This window comes from Microcaecilia unicolor, chromosome 5, assembly GCF_901765095.1.
Source record: "Microcaecilia unicolor chromosome 5, aMicUni1.1, whole genome shotgun sequence".
In the NCBI taxonomy this organism is placed as follows: domain Eukaryota; kingdom Metazoa; phylum Chordata; class Amphibia; order Gymnophiona; family Siphonopidae; genus Microcaecilia; species Microcaecilia unicolor.
The window spans coordinates 284,335,414-284,363,099 of NC_044035.1; the positions used below are offsets into that span (position 1 = coordinate 284,335,414).

At 43.1% G+C, this 27,686-nt stretch overlaps 1 protein-coding gene across 2 annotated transcripts in view; it reads left to right on the plus strand.

Moving 5' to 3' along the window:
• EPHA3 (EPH receptor A3) overlaps positions 1-27,686 on the plus strand; it is a 356,754-nt gene that overhangs the window by 254,467 nt on the left and 74,601 nt on the right. For both annotated transcript variants that reach the window (XM_030204248.1, XM_030204249.1), the window contains exons 8-10: positions 2,454-2,556; positions 10,267-10,334; positions 24,431-24,556. In XM_030204248.1, coding sequence (XP_030060108.1) covers positions 2,454-2,556; positions 10,267-10,334; positions 24,431-24,556 — 297 coding nt within the window. The remainder of the gene's footprint in view (positions 1-2,453; positions 2,557-10,266; positions 10,335-24,430; positions 24,557-27,686) is intronic.

Below are 27,686 nucleotides of genomic sequence, written 5' to 3' on the forward strand. Positions count from 1 at the left end.
TTCTTCAGAGTAAAGGGGTTCTTTCCACCACTGATCAGATTGCTTCTTAGTCTTCCTTAAGGGCCTGTTTAGAGTATATGAGAGGCTCCTCCAGTTTTTCTTTTTAGTGTTATTCCCGTTATTTCCATCTTCCTATGAACTTTGTTTGACACCCCTCCCATTTGTGAACCTGGCGGTTATGGCCTACGTACATCAAATGCCACCTGGCGTGCGTCCGATACGCGCATCTGAAAATAAAAATTATTTTTCAGATGCACACCAAAAATGAAATTACCTCAAGAGCCACACGGTAGCCGGGTGGTAACTCCATTTTGGCTTACGTTGGGCGAGTGTAGACGCTTATATAGCTTAGTAAAAGGGCCTCTCAGACTCCCTCATTACTGCACCAATGGGGTATTGTTTATGTAAACCCCTTTTATTAGTGTGTATATTAAAATTAATTATATAGGGAAAAAGTTAGGTAAAAAGCAACAAAAGCAAAGTCCAAAACAAAGTTCTCATCTCAAGAGCTTAAGTTCTGAGCAGTCTTCCTCATTCAAACTCCTCTTCTGGGGCCCTGAAGGATTCTTCTTCTTCAGGGACCCAGGCTGAATACTCCACTCTCCTGCAGGTGATCCTGTCAGATGATCTCACAAAATAGTTCTTAAACGCCATCATTAGGCAGGTACTGCCATTGCTACAGCCTTTAGACTCTCAATAGGAAAAAATCCTCAGACCTCCTTGAAAATATTTCCCCTGGGGAAGTACAAAAATGAGGACATTATTCTCCTCCCATGAGAGTACAACATCTGAAATTCCTTAAAAGCTTCTTTCAAAACAATTATGCTTGTGTACCAAAGATGTACTGGGAAGATTGGCCCCTCATACCAACAAATTAGGTTTCTTGGTGAGGGGAGGAGGGAGCTGTAATGCACCTGACCAGTGTCACTTAGCTCTGAGTTAAAAAGAAAAAAAAAACACCTCTGGCAGCTGGGATCTGGCAGGACTCTTGAACTAAGTTCTTCTAGATTGAGATTCTTCACCCAACGCATAATTAAACTCTGGAATTCGTTGTCGGAGAATATGGTGAAGGCGGTTAGCTTAGCAGAGTTTAAAAAGGGGTTAGACGGTTTCCTAAAGGACAAGTCCATAAACCACTACTAAATGGACTTGGGAAAAATCCACAATTCCAGGAATAATACGTATAGAATGTTTGTACGTTTGGGAAGCTTGCCAGGTGCCCTTGGCCTGGATTGGCCGCTGTTGTGGACAGGATGCTGGGCTTGATGGACCCTTGGTCTTTTCCTAGTGTGGCATTACTTATGTACATAGAATTACCCCTTTACTTGCTTGCTCCAGACCCTTACTTGGTCTTCCATCCTCTTCCATTCTCCTTCTCCTTTCACTTAGGTTAGGCTTCCCTGGTTACTAGGGCCTAGCTGAGCATCATAGATGCAGCTCCCTCCTGCTGCAATTGAGGCCCCTTGGGCTTCTGTAGCACTTCTTCCACCTGGTAGAGACTTCTATGAAACTCTTTCTCTGGAACCATCCTCCGCTAGACCCTGCCTAAACAGCACTCTAAGTAGTACCCTCCAAAACACAGAAGGTGATACTGCCAGGCCAGCCATGGACAACAGACCAAACCTATATTACCTCACTGTACAAAATGTCAGTTTAGGAGCACAGACTGCAGAATCTTGCTCATTCTGTACACAGGGAAAGGGGACTTGATACACTGCCTTTCTGTGGTTTTTGCAACTACATTCAAAGCAATTTATATGGTATACACTGACACTTATTTGCAGCTGGGGCAATGGAGATTAAGTGACTTGCCCAGAGTCACAAGAATCTGTAGTGGGAATTGAACCCAGTTCCCCAAGATCAAAGCCTGCTTCAATAACCACCAGGCTACTCCTCCACTCCATGCAAAAGTAAGACTGCAGAGCCCTACTACATAAACAACATGGTGTGGATATCAATAATGAATATGCAAGAGATCAATTTACATACATTGGATTTGGAGATCTAGCATGTGGAAATTGATCTCATGAATATTTATTGCAGATATCCTGGAAAACTCAGCTGGCTGTAGGATCTCCATGACAGGTTTAGGAAGCCCTGTGTTATATCAAATATATTAATGAAAAAACTTTTGAAAACAGACTTGTGCCAACATTCTGCACTGTGAATATTTTTCAGTTTCAATGTGTGCATGCAGGTCTGAGTGCTGAGCAGGGGTATCTTGAGGTAGGAAATGATTGTGATAATCCCAATACTTTGCAGATAAATAACCAAAGGCCAGTGGAAACTAAACAGAGAATACAATGGTACATGCCTATTTGTTCATTTGAAGACAAGTTTACCTTGAAATTTTGATTTAGCAGGAAAGAAAAAAAAAAGCTAATGTACTCTTTACAGCAGGCACTTATATTGCATTAACCTTTTCTTCTCTGTGGTGTCCCTTTCTCTCACAGCTTTCTCAATCTCCAGTGAGAACAGCCAAGTTGTGGTGATTGCAATCGCAGCTGCAGTGGCTATTATTCTTCTTACTGTGGTGGTCTATATCCTAATTGGGAGGTTAGTTCCATGATCAATGTCCACCTTTTGCTGCAGAGCTCTGACAGCCATATTGGATTCCTTGCAAACTGTGATACCGTTTACTAGAAAACAGAAAAGTGAGGTTGCAAACCAGCCCAAATATTTAGGACAGCAAAAGTTGTAACTGAAAGAAAGGTCTCTGGCACTGTTCCCGCTAAGCTGAGCAGGTGTGCTTCAGCTGCATTGCTATAAATAGGGAGTAGTGCTTCAATATTGTGTTTTCAATAGGCAGATTCCCTGGAGTTCTGCAGAACTTGCCTGTCCCTTACTATTGAAAATGTGATAGTGAAACAGCAGCCCCACTAGCAGGACTGTAGATGAAGAAGTCTCACTCAGCTTAGAGCAGGGGCATCCAACCTCGCCGGGTTGGATTTTCAGGATTTCTCCAATGAATATGCATGAGAGTCGTATACAATGGAGGCAGTGCCTGCAAATAGATCTCGTGCATATTCATTGGTTAAATCCTGAAAACCCGACTGGATTGTGGCCCTCCACTATTTGGACAACCCTGGCTTAGAGGGAATAATGGTCTCCTTTGGTCTGTGTAGGAAAAAACTATAGGAAAAAAAATAATATTTAGATATATAGGGGTCAGTATTCAAAAACAGTTACTTGGATAACAATATCTGCTATCCAGATAGTGACACCGAGGGCCAGATGCACTAAACTTTACGAGCCAATAATGAGCCATTAACGAGCAAGTAGTAAACCCTGGCATGCACTAAATACTTTTTTCCGACGATGGTAGCAGCTAACGCAAACGGAATGCAGATGAGCAAATTCTGTAGAAACCCTATTGAAATGAGATGCACTAAGCTTTTCCACTTGCCCTAACGCTGGAAAACGCTGGGAAATCTAATGAGAGGTCTGTACCTCTTGTTGGGGCTGTGTGGGCTTGGAAAACTTATAAAATGTAAAAAAAAAAATCGAGAGGGGGCAAAAACGACCAAGTGCTCATCAGGAGCGTCCTTTATGGACGTTCTTCACTGCAGTGATGAGGGCGGGCCAGGGAGTAAAGGAGGGAAGTCTGAAGAGAGGCGATCAGCTGTTGTTGCCGGTGAAGCGCCTTCACATGGAGGTGAGAGGCACTGTGAGGGCCCGGTGGCAGACGGAGGGGGCAGGTGGAGGGGGGGGGAGCGGCGGTGATGACCACCTCGGGGGGGGCAGGGGCGGGACCACGGGGGGGTAGAGAATGGCGGGAAAGCTGTTATTTCAAGGAAGGAAGGGAGGGAGGGGGCCGGGGCTGCTTAAAGTTCTGATTTCAATGCAGGGGGGAGGGGGAGCGGGGAGCGGCAGCGACCTCAGGGGGGGGGCAAGGCCGTCCATAAAGGATGTGTTTGTTTGGGGTTTTTTATGTTGTTGGCATGCGCAGAGCAGCCAGCATAACGCTTGGCTGCTCTGCGCATGCTCTACCGGCCGATTATCCGACGGTTTTACGAGGGATTAGAGAATGCAAGTGAGCTGCAACGAGCAGCTGATTTGCATTCCCTTTCCTTCTTGCATAGCTGTTCCCTATCGATTCACTATGGAATTCGGTAGGGAAAGGCTCTAACGACGACTTTAGTGCACCTTTGCCCGAATATCCTTACAGATTGCATTGGCACTGTGCAAAGAGTGATGGGATGGAGTTCAAGTGTTCCTGGAACTTATCTTGATAGTGGTGATATTTAATCAGCTATTCAGATAACTTATCTGGACAACTTAGGACAGATAGATGGCTCTCCTAAGTTCCCTGGGTAGCAGACAGAATATTGCCACTCACTGTGTACGTTCTGATGTTAACTGCCTTATCTGGATATTCAGCACCGACCAGTATCTGGACAGTGGCACTGGCTACCCATATATTTTTTGACTGCTGTAGGCGGTGTTTAAAAACAATCCTGAGAACAGTGGCTAAAGACTGACCTGGAAACTGTTTTTCTATGAAAAGGGTATATTCAGTGGCGTTCCTAGGGGGGCTGACACCCGGGCGGATGGCCGATGCGCCCCGCCCCCCAGGTGCAGTGCCCCCCCTAGTGCAGCGCGACCCCCTCCAGTGAAAGTACACCCCCCACCCCGGCGAATGAGCCCACCCCCGAGTGCACGCCGCTGGGCGGGGGGGTGCTGCACGCCGGTCAGCTTCATTCGTTTCCATGCTCCCTCTGCCCCGGAACAGGTTACTGTTCCAGGGCAGAGGGAGCATGGAAATGAATGAAGCTGACCAGCGCGCGGCACCCCCCCAGCGGCGTGCACCCGGGGCGGACCGCCCCCACCGCCCCCCCTTGGTACTCCACTGGGTATATTCATAAAATCTGTCATTTACTTGACGTCTGCTCCAGAGCAGTCCCAACAAGTGAGTATATGCCCTCCTACCAGCAGATGAGGAGACTGAGAACTTACTGAGAGAACACTGTATATAGTCCTGTGAAGCCCTGACCCTGCTCAGTATTTCTCATTCTCCTCAGCAGAGGGTAGGTTGGTGCCTGTGCAGACTGGGTCTCCTTTTTGCCTAATTAAAAAAAAAAACGATGGTAGTTTTGCCTTTCTTTTTCTGGGAACAACAGAGTTGGAAGCTATTTTGGGTACATTGCATTTGAAGAATTTTTGGTTGCAGGGCATAAGTTGAAAAAGAAAAAAACAATTTGACAAAACCACCAGAAAAGAACATGGCAAAGTTTAATTAAAAACATTTATGGTGCTCTTTGTTTTAGACTGTCATTTTAAAATGACATGAACATATCAATGGTGTTAGTGAAATTAAAGCTAACCAACTTTTGTGTTATCATTTTATGAGTTTATCTTGTTGGGCAGACTGGATGGACCGTGCAGGTCTTTTTCTGCCGTCATCTACTATGTTTATGTTTACTATGTTTATTTGTTTTATTAGGTTTAAAATCAGAATCCTCAGCAGCTAACAGAACCCATTGGAGAGCACTATACTACTACTTGAAATTTGATTGCCATTATTTGAAATTCATTAACCCCCTAATTCTGTAAAAGTTGCCAAAAATTGTGTGTGCAAATTTGGCCGCTCACCCAATTAGCTTGCACAATTTAATTAAATAACAGGCTAATTAGCACCAATAATGGCTTTTTAACCAGCAATTATTGGCACTAATTCAATTTAATTGCTACTACTACTACTATTTAACATTTCTAAAGCACTACCAGGGTTACGCAGCGCTGTACAATCTAACAAAGAAGGACAGTCCCTGCTCAAAGGAGCTTACAATCTAAAGGACATGCGTAAATTAGGACATGGGATCCGCACCTAAATTTTATGTATGATTTGAAAAAAATAGAGGTGTTCCTAAAATTAATGCACTTTGTTATAGAATAAAGGGATTATGTGTACATTTACACCATGTTTCATCTGATGCAAATGACGTGCCTAACTTAGCCACAATTCCTGGGCGTAAGCACTATTCTATAAACTGTGCCTAACTTTAAGTGTGGCTTACAGAATAGCGCTTTTTTTCAGCGCCAATTTTTTTAGCCCTAAACTTCCAAGGAGTGTTTTGACCTTTGATGCTGATTTTTCATCTAGAGGTGGGTTATCCTGGGTTCTTCCATTATTTCATTCAATTCAGTCTTTTTCTCCATAGAAGGTGGCCTTTGTGTAATCTGTGCAGGCATCCTTGTGCTTTTATGTATTCTGTAAGGCTGGGTTTTTGTTGTGTTGTTTGGTTTTCCCTCCTTTTCCTGCCTTCAAATTCAATGCTAGAGCCCTAGTTGTCCAAATTGCGCAGTTGCACAGGAGGAACTAAAAACGTTGAAGTCTAAAGCAGGGTAGCCCATTCTAAAACATTTTGTGTGAGCTTAAAGGCTTTAGAGGCCCTATTACAAAGGCACGGTAGGGCTACTGTACAGGTAGCATGCGCCAAATTGGCCGTACTGCCAGGGTAGCGTGGGAGCCCGATGGTAGTTCCAAAGTTGGTGCACACAGTTTCCCACGGTAGAAAATAATTTTCTATTTTCTACTGTGGGGGGTGTTCCTGGCGGTAATCGGCTGCGCGGCCACATTGCCGTGTGCTGTTCGATTACCATGGGGTTACTGTGTGAGCCCTTACCGCCTGCTAAATAGGTGGAGTACGGCCATTTACTGCCCCATTTAATAAAGGGCTTTTCCCCGCCACTGTAAAAAGTGGCCCATCACGTGGCAATTTCATGCATGAAAACTAGCGCAGGCCAATTTTTACTGCAACTTAGTAAAAGGATCCCTTATACATGCATGGTAAAAAAAAAAAAGGGCATGTGTTGTCGTTGTAATGTAATAGAAACTAAAATAAAACAAATGACTAAATGATGTGCACAGAATGGCAAAATCATAGAAACATCATAAGGCTGACCTGAAATGCCATAAAATTACATTTTCTGCCATGCGCATTCCTAATCAGCAGGAACCATATCAGCAGCTGAAATAATGCTCCTCACAAGGGCTGCTCACAGAACAGCAGGGTACAGGGAAGCAGCTCGTATGTGCTTTAAAAGAAAGAAAGCAATATTCAGATTGTCGTGTCTTCAAGAGCTTAAAATCATCAGGCACTGCCTACAGCTGGAGTCTCAAATCCAGTATAAATGCTAGCTTTTCCCTTCACCACTGAAACCCTGTCATCAAACTGGTCTTTCAAACAGATGGCAAGGTTCAGTTAATAACGTCAGTTTTTCATACATGGTAGCAGTGAACAAACACGGGGAAGCCACTGAGAAACCACTAGTACCCATAAAGACTCTTTTGAGTTCCTACCCCTATGTTGACAACCGTAGGAGCGAGCTCTATGGGTGCTGTGGGTGTTTGAACACCCCCCAATATTGAGCAAACTCATTGATTGTGTCCAGGGTGGGGTAATTCCATTCACTTTAGCACCCTCAAATCATTTTGAAAAGTTGGCTCCTATGCTGACAACTAGTGCATGGAAATATTTTATTAAGAAAGTAATACAGAAGAATCAATCCTCGCAAATCAACACAAATAGCAAACAAGCACAGTGAAGATGACAACGAAGAACACACAGTCAGTGATGGTACTGTAAAACCTTAATTAAAGCATGACTCGACTTGACACAGGCCTGTGTTTCGGTCACCTGGCCTTCATCAGCTGTCAAATGCCACTGAAGCAACATTTTAGACAAGAGACCTTATAACAAGGTCACCAACGTTTTTGAATCACTAATCTTAACGGCTATTGGATTACACAACTCCAGTGGCATTTGACTCCTGATGAAGGCCGGATGACCGAAACACAGGCCCGTGTCGAGTCGAGCCATGCTTTAATTAAAGTTTTACAGTACCAATATTTTATTAAGAACTTACTCTGCTCAGCCCTCTCCCTTTAAATGATGGGCTTCTGAAACTGTAGTGGATATTATAGAAGCACTTTTTGCAGCCTAAGGGTAAAGCGTGATGAAATTTGCTGTTACCATGGCTTAATGCAGGATTTTAATGTACAGTAGCTGCAAATTTAACATGGCAACCCTTGAGAGTTTTCCCATTATTTGCCATTATAGATGCAGTGATAACATTTACAGATAGTGTGCAGTACTGGGCTTGAGGTCAGTGAGGAAGCACTTAGCACCTCCTATTTAGGAGAAGGTAAGAGGTTGTGCACTAATTGCTGCCAACTGGATCCAGATTCACTGGACAGAGTTGATCTGGTCCTTTATTTATTCCATTCACGCAGAGTGGAGGAGTAGCCTAGTGGTTAATGCAGTGGACTTTGATCCTGGGGAACTGAGTTTGATTCCCACTGCAGTTCCTTGTGACTCTGGGCAAGTCACTTAACCCTCCATTGCCCCTGGTACAAAATAAGTACCTGAATATATGTAAACTGCTTTGAAAGTAGTTGCAAAGACCTCAGAAAGGTGGTATATCAAGTCCCATTTCCCTTTTCCCTATTTGAGATTCTACATGGAATGTTGCTATTATTAGAGATTCTAGATGGAATGTTGTGTACGTGCAGGACGTCAGACTCACAGAATCAGAAGCCTGCGCGGCCACATTGCTGATCTGCAAGGGCAGGCTTCTACATGGAATGTTGCTAGTGGAGTAGTAGCCTAGTGGTTAGTGCAGTGGACATTGATCCTGGGGAACTAAGTTCAATTCCCACTGCAGCTCCTTGTGACTCTGGGCAAGTCACTTAACCCTCCATTGCCCCTGGTACAAAATAAGTACCTGAATATATGTAAACCACTTTGAATGTAGTTGCAAAAACCTCAGAAAGGCGGTATATCAAGTCCCATTTCCCTTTCCTTCCCTACTTTCCCCATTGCATTCAATAAGAAAAGCAGTATTACAAGCCCCTGCATGCAAATGGGGTAAACCCAGGATAGATCAACCATGTCCAGTGAATCTGGATCCAGTTGGCAGCCTTACTTGAATATTCAAAGATATGTCTGAGTAACCAAGGAAATTATCCAGAAAAGTCTTTCCTGCTTAGTTTCCTGTGCTGCAGACTGGTTAGCTTTTGTTTGGGCAACTCATTGTGCTGGTTAAATATAGGAGATGGACACATGTTTAAAACTTTAACTAGATAGTACTAAAATTCAGCTCAGTCTGGTTAAAGCTATTTGATTAAATATGCTCAAAAAAGTCACTATGCTGAAGTTAAGCAGACAACTGGTGAACTTAAGGAGAGAATAATCAATGACACTCACTTAGGGGTCATTTTACTAAGCTGCACTGTGCACTAACATGTGATTGCCACAGCTTAAAACAGGGTACCGAGAGGTGCACTCAAGCATCCTGTGGTAATTTTTCCATGTGCATGCACTACCCATGCGGATCTAGGATTGAGAGCAGGCATGTTCTGTGCTAATCGGTTAGTACAGCTACATTGCCACACGCTAACTGGTTAGTGTGTGGTTAGCGTGTGAGCCCATATTACCTAGGGGCGGCCCAAGGCAAGATGCCGCCTGAAGCAGGGCTGAGATGCTGCTCCTCCAGGCCGAGATGCTGCCCCCTCCCCCCCCCCCCCCCCCCCCCCCCCCCGCCCGGCTAAGTTCTGGCATCTTCCCCTTCCTTCCTCCACCCCGTTTTCCCAAGTTTACCTTCTTTCTTCATGTTCCAAAAGCTGGTGGCAGTAGCAATTCCCATATGCTGTCCCGCCACTGGCACTGGCACCAGCCTCTTCTCTAGTGCGGCTGCCTGTGAGGAAACAGGAAGTTACATCAGAAAGGTGGCCACAGAAATGAGAAGATGTGGGTGCCAGTGGCAGTGCAGCATTTGGGAATCACGCCTGCTACCTCCGACTTTTGGAACATGAAGAAAGAAGGTAAACTCGGGGAACAGGGTGGAGAAAGGAAGAGGGAGATGCCGCTCCCAAAAGAGTGCTGCCTGAGGCTCCCGCCTCAGCTGGCCTAATGGTCGGGCTGACCCGCCCCTGTTACTACCTACAAAATAGGTGGCAGTAAGGGCTCATGTACTAATGGGAAAATTAGCACGTGGCCATCAATTTTTAAAAAATCAAAAAATCGTCCATTTTAGCCATGTGAGAAAAGTGGCCTTAGCACACAGGAATGACCCACGTAAGGATTCACTAAGGCCACTTTGTACCGCAGCTTGGTAAAAGGGCACCTTAATCTGATAATTTATTGAACCCTAACCAGATATGCTGCAGCTGAATATCACCTCTCTGATTTTACTTGTTGTGTTTGGGGTGTGTGGTCATTGCAAGGAGCTCATAAGCGTCTCAATACTGTTCTCTTCTGGCAGATTCTGTGGCTACAAAAAATCTATGCACAGTCCCGATGAGAAGCGACTTCAGTTTGGGACCGGGCACTGTAAGTTTTCAGAGAATTTGATTTTTCGTTTTGGAGTTTTAACATGGTTATGTGTAAAAACTTATACTTGGCAAAACGATGACCTTTATTTCAGTTCTTTGCTGCCTGTTAATCCATCTTTGTTTCCATTTCATTCTTCTCTTTTTAAGTAAATAATGAACAGGAGTCTGTGGTGTCTGTTTCAGTAAAGTGTGCGGTAGGTAACACTGAACTGATGCTGCCATGCATTGTAGCAGTGCAGAGCGGAACATCCAGTTCCTTGTTATCATCCATCCACTGGCTAAATCTAAATAAAAGGGAATTCTTTAGAAGAACTACAGAAAACTTCTGAGTGGATCTGTTCTGTGTTTGGGTAATGTTTGGATATCAGGTAATCAGGCAGTGCAGTCAGGCCTCTTTGTTCTGACTTCATTATGTTTCCAGAAGCCCAGCCCTGGAGCACAGTTTTACCTACTAAATTTGGGGGCTGAGCACTCAGAGTCAAGGCTACTGAAAGACTGTACCTGCATGAAAGTAATTTTCCTTCACTGTCATTGCTGGCCTACTCTGGGGATATCTTTGTATTAGCAGGCATTCAGTTCCACAGTCATGCCTTCAAATATTTAGTGCATGCCAAATTCAATTTAACATGTCAACCTACAAATAATGGAATCCTATTACAAAACTGCGGTAAAAAGTGGCCATAGGGTGCCTTTACAGGGGTTTTTCCTGTGCACTAAGGCCATTTTTACTGCAGCAGTAAAATGGCTGGTTTTCCTTTCTTTTGCATTAATGGTCATATGCTAATTTCACCATTAGTGCATGACCATTTTTTAAAAAATCACCTGGTTAGCACTTACCAACACCTATTTTGTAGGCGGTAATCCTATACTAATCACTTAGTGGCCCTTTTCACTAAGGTGTGCTAATGAATTTAGCGCACATTAATTATTATCATGCGCTAAATGATGTATTTATTTAAACATTTATAACCCGCTTACAACTAAGCAGTGTACAGTAACAACATACATAATTTAAAAAAACAGATAACGAAAGCGAACTGTTTATTGTCAGTCTAACAAATAGAAGGCTAAACCCCACTTCACACAATATTCATCTCCTTACTTTTACGAACAGTGTGAAGTTGGATGTGAGAGAAAGGGGATGAATATTGAGAGAGGGGTGAAGGCATACATAAGAATGAACAGGATGAAGTTGGATTTAAAATGTAATTATGTGCCTTCACATAACCAAGACTATTCAAGACCAAGACTATTTAGGTTCAGAAAAATAGGACATACAATCTAAAGGGCTGAGGGTCTGTGTGTTAAAATAGTGTGTGCTATTTTCTGTGGGTGATCCTGTTCCTACATTCCATGCAATATCAGCTAATGAATTCAAATATTATGCAAATGAGTTAATTAGGAATGCATGCATAGCTACATTATCAGGGCAATTCAGTAAGTGTGCCTATATTTAGCATAGCAGGTAAAATATGTGTATATCAATTAGACATGAGCACTTATTTCAGCCATAAAGTTGGTGTAAATGTTTGTGCCTCGATTCCAGAGGTACACACGCAACAAAAGTTATGCTTGTAAGTATGACCTTTACCAAGGCTTCGTATATAGAAAAACTTTTATAAAAATATCCCCATAAAGGGCTAGATTTAATAAAATGTGCTACCATGATACCATGCACTAAATATTCATTAACTGGCACTGTGGGTTGGCATTTAATTACAAATAATGCACAGTACGTGCAGCCCATAAATTGTTTTCTCTTTATTTTTTATTTCAAATTCTCCTTGTAATAAACCAGCAAACAAATATACCATGTGTATACAAAAGCAAAGGGTGCATTCAAAGTTCTTTAAGTACAAAGTATTATACCTCTACTCTCCAAGGCCCTTCAAGTGTACCTTCATCTTCTTTTGTACAAATGTTGTGTTTACTTCTGCGACAATAGCCCAGAATTTTTGGTTCTGTTTTGTTTCTGTACTGTTTATAAGATTTTTCATTTTCCTCCTTTTTGCCAATTTGGATTTCGTTTCAGTGTCCATTTCAAGAAAAGGATACTATTTCGGCAATAGGGGGTGCACACTACTGATGACATGGGGAGGAAAATAAACAAATATTGGTTTTTTTCTGTTGTTAAGGGTTAAAAAAAATGCACATCCCTATTAATAGCACTGGTATGTCCTAATGCAGTAGCACAATTTAGTAAATATAGCACAAAGGCAGCATGAAATCTCAGACAACTCACTGTTGTTTTCTAAGAAGGGGGCCTTGTTAGTGAATCAGGGCATGATGCATTTTCAGGATTCTAAGTTTAAAAATATATTTTATTCATGAAAATGTTGCCTTTTGTTCTCATCAGGCCTGAAGCTCAGTATATTTCTAAGCAGTTTCTGCTGTGTATTCTCCTTTAACAGTTTTACAAACCTGGGTGTACATTCAAAAATTCCTGGTTTGGTTTGTCCTTCATTTATTTTTCTTTTTGTATTTTTTTGTTGTTGTTTTCTGTTTTTCATTTTGTTTCATTTTTAGGTGCATTTTGCCCACTGATAGCGTCTATGGGGGAAGACCGATCTGTCACTCTGTTTGTTTGTCTGTCTGTCCATTCACCTAACGTATGTGTTCTAATAAAGAGAACTCATACATCAACATGATCAACTTGTTAGCGGGGACTCCATTCACTGTCAGCAGAAGGCAGGGCAGATACCAAAGAAGAAGAAAGGAGCATGCCGGCAAGGACCCCATCCGCCCAGGCATAGAAATTTAGGAAGGCTGCAGTCACAAGGAAGAACAGAAGTGCCTGCTGGCAGGGACCCCAAGCCCTACTGGCTTAGGAAAGGAGCAAAGCCGTGGCAGCAGTAAAAAGCAGCAGAGTCTTGCTGGCAGAGAAAAGGAGAAAGGCTATTTGTACAGGATCTGCTGGCAGGGGATGTGACCCCACTGGTAGGCTTTGCTGATCTTCACTACCCTGCAGCCTTGCTCATTTCTCTTGCTAGCAAGGACCTTGAAGTTAGTCTAAATAAAGGCTGCATGCTAGAAGGGTGGGAGGGGGATGAAAGGAAGGGAGGAGAGAGAGGGAGTAGAGAATGCAGATGGAAAAGGGAGAATAGAGGGAGAGAGGATAGAGTGTGAAGGTGAAGGGAATAGAGGGAGAGTAAGTGGGGACAGAAGATGGGTAAAGTGAATAAAGGGCTGAGTCCAAACATGGGAAAGGGCGGGGGAATATAAGGGGAATAGAGGACAAGGGTGAAAGGGGCAGGGACTAGAGGAAAAATAAAATGGTAACAGAGGTAGGGGAGAGAGTTGAAGGAATGAAAAAAAAAATCACACACTTTGCACCCACCCAACCCCACAGCACACTAAGCCACATGCACTCCCTCCTCAACACTCCCCAAACAAACTCCTTACACCACCTCACCCCCACATATTCCCTTCCCCTGATAAACACACGCTCTTTCCCTCCACAAACAAACCCTTCCTCTCTGTCTCACACACACATACACACACTCACACCACACTCCAGCACACACCGGACACACCTCTGCACTGAAAATGGAGACAAATGTACACAGAAAATCACTCACAGGTGAATTGTCTAGCCTCTGCCACTCTAATGAAACACAGCATACCGTAAGGAGAATTAAAAAAAAAAAAAAACCTAAGTCCTCCCCCCCCCCAAAAAAAAACTTCCTGCTCATAACATCAAAAAAAAAACCTGTCCATCTCACAGCCACAAACAAACAGGAAAAGCATCTAGATTTTCCTGGCTGTGAGATAGACATTTTTTGCACTGAAAATGTCCAAAATGAATAATTGTTTTCCAAAGTGAAATTTCCAAATTATAAATGACAAAACCCCTCATTTTCAAAAACATGGCAACACAGATGTCCCTGCAGAATATAGGAGTAGCCTAGTGGTTAGTGCAGTGGACTATAAAATAAGGGCAGGGCCGCCAAGAGGGGGGCAAAATTCCACAAGAGGCGGGCCCAGCGCCGGCAAGCTTCATCCTGCCTGCCTGTTTCTGGGTCTGTCCTCTTCTGCTCCTGCATGCCGTCCAGGACCCCTCCCCCCCTTGGGGCAGAGACAGAAAAGTAAGAGGGTGGGAGGGAGTGCAGGCGCCAGTGAGGGGGGCCTGTGGTGGTCCGGTTTTGCCCCCGGCCCAGCGGTGTCTCTCGGTGGCCCTGAACAAGGGAAACGGGTTTAAACCTCACTATAACTCTTTTCTTGTAAATGTGATCCCTCTGGAACCTGAACAATACCTATTGTACCTCAACATACACCACTTCAATAGCCTTCAGGCTTCCAGATGTCTTAGATATTTAAGTACAGTCGATATTTCTTTGTTCCTGGAAAGCTCAGAATTATAAAAACAAAAACAAAAAAATGAGTTGAACCTGGGTCCATTGTTTCATAGATAGGGTTACCATATGTCCACTTTTACCTGCCAGACATGTCTTCTTTTTGAGGACACTGTGAGGTGTACGGGTTGGCTTTGCCAGCCTGCCCATTTGTCCAGGTTTGCAGATGGGTGGGCAGGCTGGCTTGTGGGTGGGCCTCAGGGTTTCCTGTCCTCCCCTCCCCTCCTCAACCTTATCGCCATGCCCTGGAGGTCTAGTGGCCTCTTTGGGGCAGGAAAGAGCCCCCTCTTTTCTGTCCGGTGCTCCCTCAGACCTCTCACTCCCGGTGCTGCTTCAAAATCAGTTTTCAGCTGATGTAAGTCCTCGCACCAAAATTCGAGCATGTTATTCTATAAATCGTGCTCAGCCCGGAGTGCCCTGTATTAAATAGTGCTTGGCGCTGATTTTTACCGGTGCCTAAATTTGAGTGAAATTTACTGTCTCTGGCCCAGTATGTGTAAAATAACAGAAATAAGGTAAATAAAATTTTGTCTTTTTTTTTCTGTTTGTTTCAAAGTGAAATAAAATGACATAGCAAATCCTGAATCGTAGAACTTCTTACTGCAGATTCTGCATCTTTTCAAGACAATTTTCCAATAATATTTATATATACATAAGTACATAAGCAATGCCACACTCTGAAAGACCAAAGGTCTATCGAGCCCAGCATCCTGTTCACGATAGCAGCCAATCCAGGCCAAGGGCACCTGGCGAGCTTCCCAAACGTACAAACATTGTACACATGTTATTCCTGGAATTGTGGATTTTTCCCAAGTCCATTTAGTAGTGGTTTATGGACTTGTCCTTTAGGAAACCATCTAGCTTTGCAGTTTCCCAGTACATCTATCCATAAAACATAATAGTTTATACAGAAAAATACCCTTGGATATTTACTATGTCTATTTCTATTGATACCAGGAATGGCTTCTAATTGCAACTCTGGGAGTTGCATAGCTGCAAGAACCCTCCTGCTAGTTGCTATGCAGCATCTCCCAGGATTTCCTTCCGGACCCCTAGTCCTGCTCTCAACCCTCAGCTCAGAGGACTCCCCCTCTATCACCACTCCCATTACTCTCCACACCTGCAGTTTTGCTCTAATTGTTTTGATTTGCTCATTAAGGTCAGCACTTCCTTTAGTGTTGTAAGGCTGCTGGTTAATGAATTGTTCATTCTCAGAGAATCCCAAACTTGCATCTGCTTCAGTGCTAATGACTCCCTTAATGTGGATCATAAAACAAAGGCTTAAATGAAAATCCTCCAACAATGCTGTGAATGGAGAGCAGGTGAGCTCCGGCTGCAGTGCAGCACCTGGCTGGGATACTTGTTTACTCTTTGCTCTTTTAGCTGAGCCCTGCTTATCTTGCAGAAACCCAAATAATCCTCCAAAGAAAATCTCATATGTACTGTATAGTCACCCATATGGAGAACTGGAAAGAAAAAAAGCTTGAAACATATGTTTATGCTTTTTTCACTTGATATACCTACCGCCTTTCATAAGTTCGAAACAAGGTAATTTAAAATTAAAAATTCAGATATAGAAAGGAAGGACAAATCATCAAACAAGAAAGAGATTAAGAAAGGAAGGAATTCAGAGACTGCCTACTTACTTGCCTCAGCCGCCGCCACAGCCTTCACTGAAAAGGTGAGTTTTCAGAGCCACTTTAAATTTAATAAGCAATGGCTCAAGCTGAATGTGCCGTGGTAGGAAGAAAAAGGGTGAATGTCTAGAGATGTAAAGACCAGCTAGGGAAGGTGGTGATAGGAATATCCGCAGTACATTAGAGAAGTGGAGATGAAAGGACAAATAAGGAGTGAAAAGTGATATTAGGTAGGAAAGGCAACCTGCATATATAACTTTTAGAGCTAGGACTAACATTTTGAACTTGATTTGAGAAGTGATAGACTGCCAGTGATGCTAATAGAGGAGGGGGTGATAAGGTCAAACCTATCAGCGAAGCAAAGCAACTGGATTGCAGTGTTCTGCACTGACTAGAGATGTTTAAATAGTCCCAATGGTAGACCTGCATATACAGAATTGCAGTAGTCTAGTCTAGATGTAATATGTGCATGAAGCTTATTACTTTAAAAGTCACGGTCAAGATATGAGTATATAGATCGGAATTGCCAAAGGACCCAAATGCTGATACACTGTGTGGGAAATTTGGACCTCAAAAGAAAGTTGTTGATCAATATAATACCAAGGTACTTAAAGGAATCAACAAGGATTAAATGAACCCCAGCTAGCAAAGAGACAATAACTGGGCTTTGTTTTGCACTGGTATTCAAACAGGTGATTGTTTTCATGGGGTTTAAAATGAAAAGATTAACTTGGAACCAAAGATATACAGTGTCAATACGTTGTTGTATCTGGCATAAGTCAGATGGCATAATTTTAGAAGAACAAACAAAAGAATGTCATAGGCATAGAAGTAAAATTGAGTTCCTTATTCTTGGATAGTAGTGGCAAGAGGACTGAGGAGTATGTTAAAGAGGAGCAAATCCAAGACAGAACTATGTGGAACACACAAGAAAGATGAAGAGGGGCAGAGATAAAGTTTGCACAGACTGAAAAGGACTGATAAGAAAGGAAATTAACTATTTTAGAACGTTACCACAAGTCTATAGTTACTAAGACATTGTACAAGAAGATTATGACATACAAGATCAACAGATGATAAATCTAATGAAACAATCAGCGCAATCTGGACCCTGTCAAGGATGGAGTGAAGCTCACTTAGTAGTGCTGCTAAGCTGGTTTCAGTACTATGACCTGTGTGGAAGCTCGATTGTCAAGGATGAAGGAAATGTGTTTTGGCAGCATAATCAAGAAGTTGCAAGAAAACTGATTTTTAAATCATTTTAGAGAAAAAAAGACAAGTTTGAGACAGGTCTGTAGTCTGTAGGAATATGTGGGTCAAAGGTCTTTTTTTCCAAAATAGGACATACCAAAGCCTAATTGCAACTAGGCGGGATTTCATCAGTTTGAGGTTAAGAATACAGACTATATATGAAAGAAACCCAAGTGAAGGAGTTTTAACCCAACTAGACCAAATAGGGTCTAGTGAGCAAGTGGCTGACTTGGAGGAAGAGGCAGTTTCAGACAGTATCAGGTCACAAATTACATTATGTCAGGCCTCTCAAGGGGAAACAGGATTTGTGAGCCCTTGGGCCACTGCCGTAGAGTGACAGTGACAGGCAAAACCCCCAACCAGTACTGGGCAACACACCAACACAGCAGGGAACTGCAGACATAGATAAGCAAGCAGGGATACAGGACTGGAACAGACTTCACCTACACTTGACCACCATTCCCCAGGGGTTGAACCTCCAGGTGCAGGTGGCCAGCAGGACTTACAGGATCCAGGAACACACACACAGGGGAAAGGACTCAGCAACAAGCTTGTACAAACAAGGACTGGAGGGAAAGGCAGAGGGAAACAAGAACACAAAATAGACAGACAAGGCTAAACAGAAGGCAGAAGCCCACAAACCGACACACTAAAGCAGGAGGCAAAAGCCCACAGACAGAACACAGAAGCAGAGGGCAAAAGCCCACAGACAGAACACAGAAGCAGAAGGCAAAAGCCCACAGAGAGAAAACTAAAGCCAAAGGCAAAAACCCACAAACAGAAGCAGAAGCACACCAACTGACCTATAGCGATGCAAAGGCCAAGCCTGAAACTTCCCAGGTGCTTAACAAAGGCACTACAGGTGAGGTCACCAGCAGGGTGGGGCTCAGCAACACAAGAGCAGAGCACAGCCTGGCTGGAACAGGATCCCAGAATGGACTACCTGGACTGGAACGGATTTCAGGATTTCCACCCAGGCTTCAGGATTTCCACGCCGACTTAGCTTGGCTGGAGGAACCCCAAAGCAAGTCCGACAGGAAATATAGCCACAATCATGACACATTGAAAGCGGACGAAGGGTGTATTGGATGAGGATAGCGTCTGAACCATGGGTGAGAATGAGAGGAAATAATGATTTGATAGAGATGAGGACCTACAAGGAGATAAATGCTTAGTGTCCATAGAATCATGCAGTTCCTCAACTTTAAGATTAGAGACCTTGAGATGGCAGATGTATGAACCCAGGTGAGGTCAGATATATAGAAAAAAATTTCTAAGGTAGATTGATAGCCATAGAGATTTGATAATGATAATACAAGTATGCTCACACACCATCCTTAAGTTTTTCAGAATAGAACTGATGTGTAGCCCTACATTGAAGCAAAACAGCCATTGTTTCACTATGGTTTCACTATCTTTCAGCCTGCCTGGACTGATACTTCAGAAGGTGAAAGTCCTGGTGGTGATAGGCTCTAGAGGTATGCTGTAAAAGCTGAAGAGGAGCAGTGTCATCAAGTGTAGAATGGCAGATATGATCATGTAGTGATAATGTAAAAAAAAAAAATCTTGAGGAAAGCATGAACTGAGAGTGTCAGTTGATGAGAGATCAAGATGCCTCAAGCATTGAAGAGCAGAGGAGATCTGAATGTATTCTGGGTTTGCAAGATGGAAAGATCAAAAGAGACCAGGATATGATCAGACCAAGACAATGATAGAGAAGATACTGCAAAGAGCGTGAGAGATGCACCACAATTAGTGAGGGCAAGGTCTAAAGTATGCCCCACAGAGTGGGTGGAGAATGCAATATGTTATGCAAAGCCTAAATCAGAAACAAGAGTAAGAAAGCGACAAGATAGTCCATCAATATGGAAATTAAAATCCCCAAGGATCAAAAGGTTGGGTAGGTAGTTGGAGAGTGTTTGGACCAGAGAGCTCTATATGGAAGGAGTGTAGACAGGAGGAAAATAGATTAGAAGAAGATGAAAAACAGGATAAGATTCTATACAGAGAAGAATTCAGGTTATAAGCAAGTGGCAAAGGGGAAGCCCAAGAATAGCAGCGAAAAAGTCTCTAGAGTGGAATAGTTCAGCTCTGAGGGAGAATCCTGTGTGACAGTCCCCTGTATTGTCAATGATGATTTCCTGCCTGGTCACTAACCTGGAACCTGTCTCCGCAGACATTGAATTTTTATGAACTCACTCCTTTTTCCCCATTGCAGCTAGAATGGAAGGAAAAATGCCTGCCATTTGCACTGATCCAGTACTTTATTTTTTTTTTTAAGTTATTACTGTGCGGTTTTATCCACAGCAATGGGTTCTGTTATCTGTTTCAATATAGGCCATTATCCAAATATGTTTCTCTGAAGATGAACTCTACAAGTTCTTCCTAAGCTGTGACTGAAAAAGGCCTTGACTGGTTGTGCTCCCACTCATGTGCTTTCACTTGACCAATCATTCTCAACCAAGTCCTCAAGGCACACCCAGCCAGTATGGATATCAAAATACCAGAATGAAAATGCATGAGGTAAAGCTGCATAAAACAGAGCCAGTGTATGCAAATTTATCTCATGCATATTCATTGTGAGAATTCTGAAAACCTAGACAATCCAGACCCAGTGCACAGTGCCTCCCAGGAGCTCCATTTCTCTTTCCCTCTATTACTCATAGAAACAGAGAAAACCATAGGCAGATAAAGACCATATGGCCTATTTAGTCTGCCCATCCTCAGCATCTACTATCCCTTCCTTTCTCTTAGATTCCTATTTGTTTGTTACATTTGTACCCCACATTTTTGCACCTATTTGTAGGCTCAATGTGGCTTACATATTGCCGGAGTGCCGTTTGCCGACTCCGGTGTAAACCAATACAAAGTGATATTATGCTAAGTTAGAGTTCATGTGGCACAGCCACATTTGGGAATCGTACATCGGGAGAGTTGTGTTATGTACGTATTTTGGTTATGTTGTGTTGCAGAGATCAGGCATCTATGTTGGATCGGTAGGGTAAGCTTTTTTTAAACAGGTTAGTTTTTAGTTTTTTCCGGAAGTTTAGATGGTCGTACGTAGTTTTCGTACGTAGTTTATATGTATTGATTATGTGGTTAGTTTGTAGTGAGTGAGTTGAGTGTGCATAGAATTTTTGGGTGTTTGTGAATGGTATTCTATTGCAGGATATGTATATTTCCTAATAAAGAAGTGCATGTGAAACTCAGACCTGAATAGAAGAAATGGAGGACTTTGGGAGAATGATGAGTAAAAATGTTTTTTGGGACTGGACTGACAAGTCATTACAACGTTATCAAGCTCACCGTTTTTGCTGATTCAAGAACAGCTTGGACCCTTTATCCAAATTAATCAAGAACATTGAAGTACAGCTTTCTTCATGATTTCATTCTACTTTATGCAGTATATAGGCAGCATATGCAGAATTGCAGAGGTTGTTAGTCGTTTTATGCCATTTAGATTTGTTATTTTAAGAGGTCCATTTGAGAGCGTATGTGAGAACTTGATTAGTGTGATGATGGCTCTCCTTCAGTCAGTCAGATTCCTATGTATTTATCCCAAACTTTCATGAATTCAGATAATCTTCATCTCTACCACCTCCTCCGGGAGGCCATTCCATATGTTCACCATTATTTCTGTGAAGAAGTATTTCCGTGAGTTACTCATAGAAAATGTACTTAGGGACTTGGACAGCTAGGAATTTTTTCTACCTGCAGTTAACTTAACAAGCCATGATGCCCAATGTGTTGGTCCTTGCTGAACCTGCGGGGGAGAGCGGGGAGGGGAAAAAAGCACTTTTAAAAGAAGGGCCTGTCTTGTTGGCTTTTCATATTTCTCACTGTGACAGTTGGCTTTCTTCAAGCAATTTATTGTGAATTAACTAACAACAAAAGCCTGGCTCTGCAGTACACCCCTCCAGCATGCTGCCAATCCTGTAATATCCCCTCAAAGGCTGAGAAACAGTTTCACCTGCTCAGATGCTCTCCCTTTGCTCTTCTGAGCCAACCCCCATTTGCTTTCTGCTTCCTTTCGGGCAATTCATGCTGGCAGGATGGAAATGGGATTGATTGTGTGTTTGTACAGAATAAGCAATAAAGCAGCACAGCTTAACCAAGGCACACGTGTTTATTATCTGTGATTCCTGACAGAGTGCACTCATGATGTGTGCGCCCCTTAATTATTAGTGAGAATGGATTAAATGCTCCACCTGATCTCCAGGGAACCTTTTGGACTGGCATTAAATAATTGAAATAAAACAGCAGCTGACAAGGGAGAGTGCAGAGGCTAATTTACTGCTGCAAATTCTTCATGGAAAAACATTAATAAATAAATACATTTGGCCAGTGACTCTACGCCCCAAGCATCTGTGGCTTATTATTAGCCTGGCTGCTTCTCCCATTTTTAGCATCTCTTTTCCTTGCTATGTAAATGGGGTTACCAAAGCTCATTGTAGTGCCAGTTTTCAAGGGCAAAAAACTACCTTTTTGTTTGAGTAGAGGCTCAAGAAAAAAAAACAAATTCCATCTTTGCCCACCTCCCCGGCCCCCAAGCTCCCGGATGTTGTATAATTGGGTAGGGCCATGGCCTGAGTGCCTACCACATTCAAGTGCCTGTGCCAGCCTTCACTGTCTTGGAATCTGCCAGAGCAGTAGAGCACACAGCAATGTTCCAGCATCCTTAGCCAGGTTGCGCTGTCATTTGAAATAAATGTTGTTCGTAGATAAGAGTGCTCACGATTTGCACATAGTGGGCAATTCAGTAAAGGTCATCCAGTAGAGAGCCATGAAATTAGCACCAAATATGATTATGCCAAGCAGTATTCTATGAGCACTTCCACAAGTAAGTGTCATTACAGAATACGGGAATAAGGCACCATTTACACATAAACATGTAGCCACTATCACTTGTGCCATGTCAATAGCTGGCATAAGTGTTTGTGACTAGGTGGCACCACATTCACTTGTTACATGCTTCCTACCACCGCGGTTACCTTCCATATCCGATACAGCTGACATTTGCCTGCCCATGTTCCACCAATGTGAACTCCTCCTAGTATTCTGGAACATATGCCGGTATTTGGCGCTTACTCAGAGGTGTGAATTTATAGAATTTAGTTTTATAGAGGCCAATATTCAGACTGTGGGATTTAGACCAGCTAAGCCCGGATATTCAATGTTGGGCCGTTTCCGGTGACCAGCAATGAATATCCGGTTTATTTTTGGCCGGTTTGAAGATAACCGGCTAAGTCGATATTCAGACTCAGCCAGTTATCTTCAAATTGGCCAAAGATATTACACTATTGGATGTGGTCAAATATGGTCATTAATCCCAATCTAAAAATTGGTTGATAGTTGGTTATATTGCATGATATAGCCGGCTGTCTACTAGTCACTTGTGATGGTTTGCGCTCATGAAATGGTTTGTGTATTTGAACATTATTGGGAAAGAGTATGCACTATCCCCCAGATTCTATATATGGCACTGAAATATCGGTGCCGAAAGTTTGACATGGATCCAAGATCCAAGCGCAACTAAATTAGTTGACAAGCTGTCAAGTATGAATTAATGGGTCTTAACAATCAGTAATTGCATTTAATTGGCACTAATGTGGATTTGCACATGCATTTTATTTATGTATTTTTTATTGGGATTTATTTACTGCCTTTTTGAAGGAATTCACTCATGGGCAGATGATCGAAAGCCCCACACTGTTCTAAACAGCACTCTAAAAATAGCTCGTATGATCAGAGACTAGCATGCAAATTTAAGCACGTTATTATCTCTGATCATAGGGTAAAGTGCGGGAGGATTGTGCCTGAGCATGTGCTCAAGCACAATCCTCCCACACTTGTTTGACAGGTCTAGGCTGTCAAAAGCTCAGACCTGTCAAACACAGGGGCTGGAGGTCTATAGGACCACCAGACCCCTAGTACCTCCACCCCAAGCCAAGCGACATGGGGGCTGGAGGTCCAGTGGACCTCCAGTCTCCCTGACCCCACAACCCAAGTTCAGGGGGGCTGGAGATTTGAGAGTCTCCAGCCCCACTAACCTCCCTAACATCCCCTCACAAGGAGTCCTGGTGGCTCAGTTGGCTGCGAGTCAATCCCCCTCGACCCAAATTACCTTAGCAGCAAATTCAATGGGTGGCAATTTCATACAAGCCCAAAGTGCCTGTAATATGCTGACAGGCCTTTTGTGCCTTCTAACTGCTGATGTACCACTGCAGCTAACAGTGTAAAATATTAGTCTACATAGCGCATGCGTTCAAAGGGCTTAAAGAAGCATGGCCTACATTGTCCATCAGGAAGTATTCAGCCTAAGGGCTCCTTTAAATGGCACTTGGCACAAATAATCCATTTTTCTTTTTCCTTTAAGTAAAAAAAAAAAACTAATTGGACTGCACAGAATAGTAATTCTGGATTGCTGGATTTGCATCTGTGGATTTCCCCAGACAAAGACTGCAGCCAAGCAGGCAAACATGTCAAGGATTGGGCTGATCTTGAATTTAACCGTGTACCCTTCTCGTAGGAAATTATTATAATCAATAAAACTCTGACTATATATCCATTTTCATACCACATAGAACACTGGTTCTGTCCTAGCATACATTTTATTTCTGTCTCACTTGCTGGTGATATAGTTGTAGACTATGCTCCTGTTTGTATGCATGCAATTAATTAAACTGTGGAACAAGGGGAGACTGCTAAGACCATGGAAAGAATGAGACAATGTGAATCAGAAAGACCATTACGTTCTGCAAATATTTGCCAATAAATCCTTCTCCTTTCTGTCTTTGATGTTCTTCCTATTACATAATTGGCCTTTAATTTACTTTAATTTCTTCTTTTAACAGTGAAATTGCCAGGATTGAGGACATATGTAGATCCCCATACTTATGAGGACCCAAACCAGGCTGTGCATGAGTTTGCCAAGGAACTGGATGCCATCTGCATCACCATTGATAAAGTCGTGGGTGCAGGTAATTTAACCTGTTTCAGAACAAAGATCAAAAGGGATAAACCGTTCCAGTAAATACAGCCATTCAGTTATGGTATCACTCAATTAGATGAATACTTAAAGCCTCACCTCACACCACTGAAGGTGTCCACTGGGCAATAAATAAATAAATAAAAGGGTAGGACCTAGGTGAACACCCTCATAGTGAGTCCAGAGTTGTGTCTGCATAATGAAGAAGCTACAGAACCAAAGTTCACTGAGATAGCCCAATGGTGTCCTCAAATCTCACCTCAATTAATTACCAATTCATACATTTACTAGTCACATAAAATACTGCATAGTTTTATTTCTTCATTTTTATACCTATTGGCATAATCTGAGATTTCCCTATGAGCAAGACAAATGGGCCTGCAATTTTTAAAAAGCTGAGCTTTTAAGTTTAAGCTGCTAAGTTAGACTTCTAAATGTATATCCTATTTTCAGCCAAAATAAGGAGCCCTTTTACTAAGGCGCACTAACCGATTTAGTGAGTGCTATCGAATTAGTGTGTGTTGAGTGCTATGCAGCCCATAGGAATACAACGGGCTATGTGGTATTTAGCGTGTGCAAATCAGTTAGCATGCACTAAATCCATTAGCGTACCCTAGTACAGGGGTAGGCAACTCCGGTCCTCAAGAGCTGCAGGCAGGTCAGGTTTTCAGGATATCCACAATGAATATGAAGGAGATAGATTTGCATACCATGGAGGCAGTGTATGCAAATCAAGTTCATGCATATTCATTGTGGATATCCTGAAAACCTGACCTGCCTGCGGCTCTCGAGGACTGGAGTTGCCTACCCCTGCCCTAGTAAAAGGACTCCTAAGTTTTCAGCTGGAAATTCATCTTAATTTAAAAGCTTAAAATGTATTCTTATAAATTTAGGTTTGCTATTCATTTGCTACATTTAGGAGCCTAATCTATGAGCCTAGTGCTGAAAATCCATGCTAAGCAACTAAATTGTTCCCCACCCCATATCTGCATCTGTTGCTACCCAATTTTTATTTATTTGTTATATTTGTATCCCACATTTTTCCCACCTATTTGTAGGCTCAATGTGGCTTACGTAGTACCGGAGAGGCCTTTGCAGGCTCTGGTGTGAACAAATACAGGGTGATATTGTGGTAAGATCAAGTTCATGTGGCACAGCCACATTTTATGCTCCTAAAGTGACAAATTTAGTGAAATTTTGAGACACTTATGCAGTTCCCAGATGAATATCACACAGGACCCACATAAGTTGAAGCAGGTGCCCTCACCACCTCATAGTAACATAGTAGATGATGGCAGATAAAGACCTGCACAGTCTATTCAGTCTGCCCAACAAGATAAACTCATAGCATAAGGTATGTGATATTTCAGGCATATACCTGATTTTGATTTGTCTTTGCCATTTTCAGAGTATAGTCTGTAGAAGTCTCCCTGGCACAGTCCTTATTCTTCAGCTTCTAAAGTTGTCATTGAAGCCCCACTCCAGCCCATTCAAATCTGTCCAGCCACAATTAGGGCACATACTGTAGAAGTCTGCCTAGCAGTGGCCTTGTTCTCCAACTTCTGAAGCTGAATCTGTCCAGACATGATCAAGGCACAGACCATAGAAGTATGCCAAGCACTGGCTTTGCTTCCTAATTACTGATGTTACCATCTTATAATTGCTATGCTTCATTGGATCCATTCCTTTGTGTTTATCCTATGCATTTTTGAATTTTGTTACCATTTTCATCTCCACCACCTTCCATGGGAGGGCATTCCAAGTATCTAGTACCCTCTCCATGAAAAAGTACTTTTTGACAATTCATGTCCTCTAGTTCTACCACCTTCCTCTCTCTGGAAAAGGTTTATTTGTAGATTAATACCTTTCAAATATTTGAAAGTTCGTATCATATCACCCGTCTCTCCTTTCCTCCAGGTATATATGTTCACAGTGGCGTACCGTGGGTGGAGCGGTGGGGGCAGTCTGCCCCAGGTGCATGATGCAGGGGGGGGGGGGTGCAGGAAGCAGCTGCACAGTTGTTGGCTCCGCCAGTTCCCTGTTCCCTATGATATTACTCCTGTTCCAGGGTAAAGGGAGCAGGGAACCGGCGGAGCCAACAGCTGCACAGCTGCTCCCAGCACCCCAGGAGGTAAGAGCAATGCACCCGGGGGGGGGGGGGGTTGAGGTGATGCACTGGGGGGGGGGGGGACAGTGCACCTGGGGTGGGAATGACACTGCATCCAGGTGCACAGCGTTGATACGCCCCGGATGGTAGCTGACCAAGAAATACCACTACATGTTCAAGTTTTCAAGCCTCTCCTCATACGTCTTGCGACAAAAACTTCGTATCATTTTTGTCTCTTTTCTGTGAACCACTTCGTCTTTTTTTATGTTCTTAGCAAGATATGGCCTCCAAAACTAATCACAATACTCCAAGTGGGGCCCCACCAATGACTTGTACAGGAACATCAGCAACTCCTTTCTTCTGCTGGTTATTCCCCTCTCTATGCAGCCTAGCATCCTTCTGGCCATGGCCACTGCCTTGTCACCTTGAGATCCTCAGAAATCATCACCCCAAGGTCCCTCTCCTGAGCTGTGCTTATCAATCTCTTTCCTCCTATCTGGTACATCTCCTTTGGATTCTTCTAATTTTTGGAGATCTCCTCATGGTTTCTACACCCTCCAGGGTATCCACCTCTGATTCTCCCTTCATTTCCCACTGTCCAATTTTCCCTTCCCTTCCATCCTTGATGACGCGAAGGCCCTGACCTAGGCCCCAACCCCCTTAGGCCCTCATGGGCCTACCTTATATTTCCCTTGTGGTCTAGGAGATCCTAGGGCAGGAGCGATGCTCACTCATTCTTGTCTGTCACAGTTCCAATCACAAAATAGTCACCACGGCCCCTGAAAATTGGGACCTTCAAGCCATTGTGGGTGGGAGGAGGATCGGGATTGTGGAGGTGGGAGAGGAGCATCCCTCAACTGCTACCCAGAAGCCAATATTTAGTTTGGTGGCTAAAGTTAGGACAGCCTTTTTGCTGTCCTAACTTTACCAACTTAGTAAACTAGTTAGCAGCCTAAATATCACTGCTCACCTGTTAAGTACTGGCTTTGCCTGGGCTCTGCCCATACTCCACCTA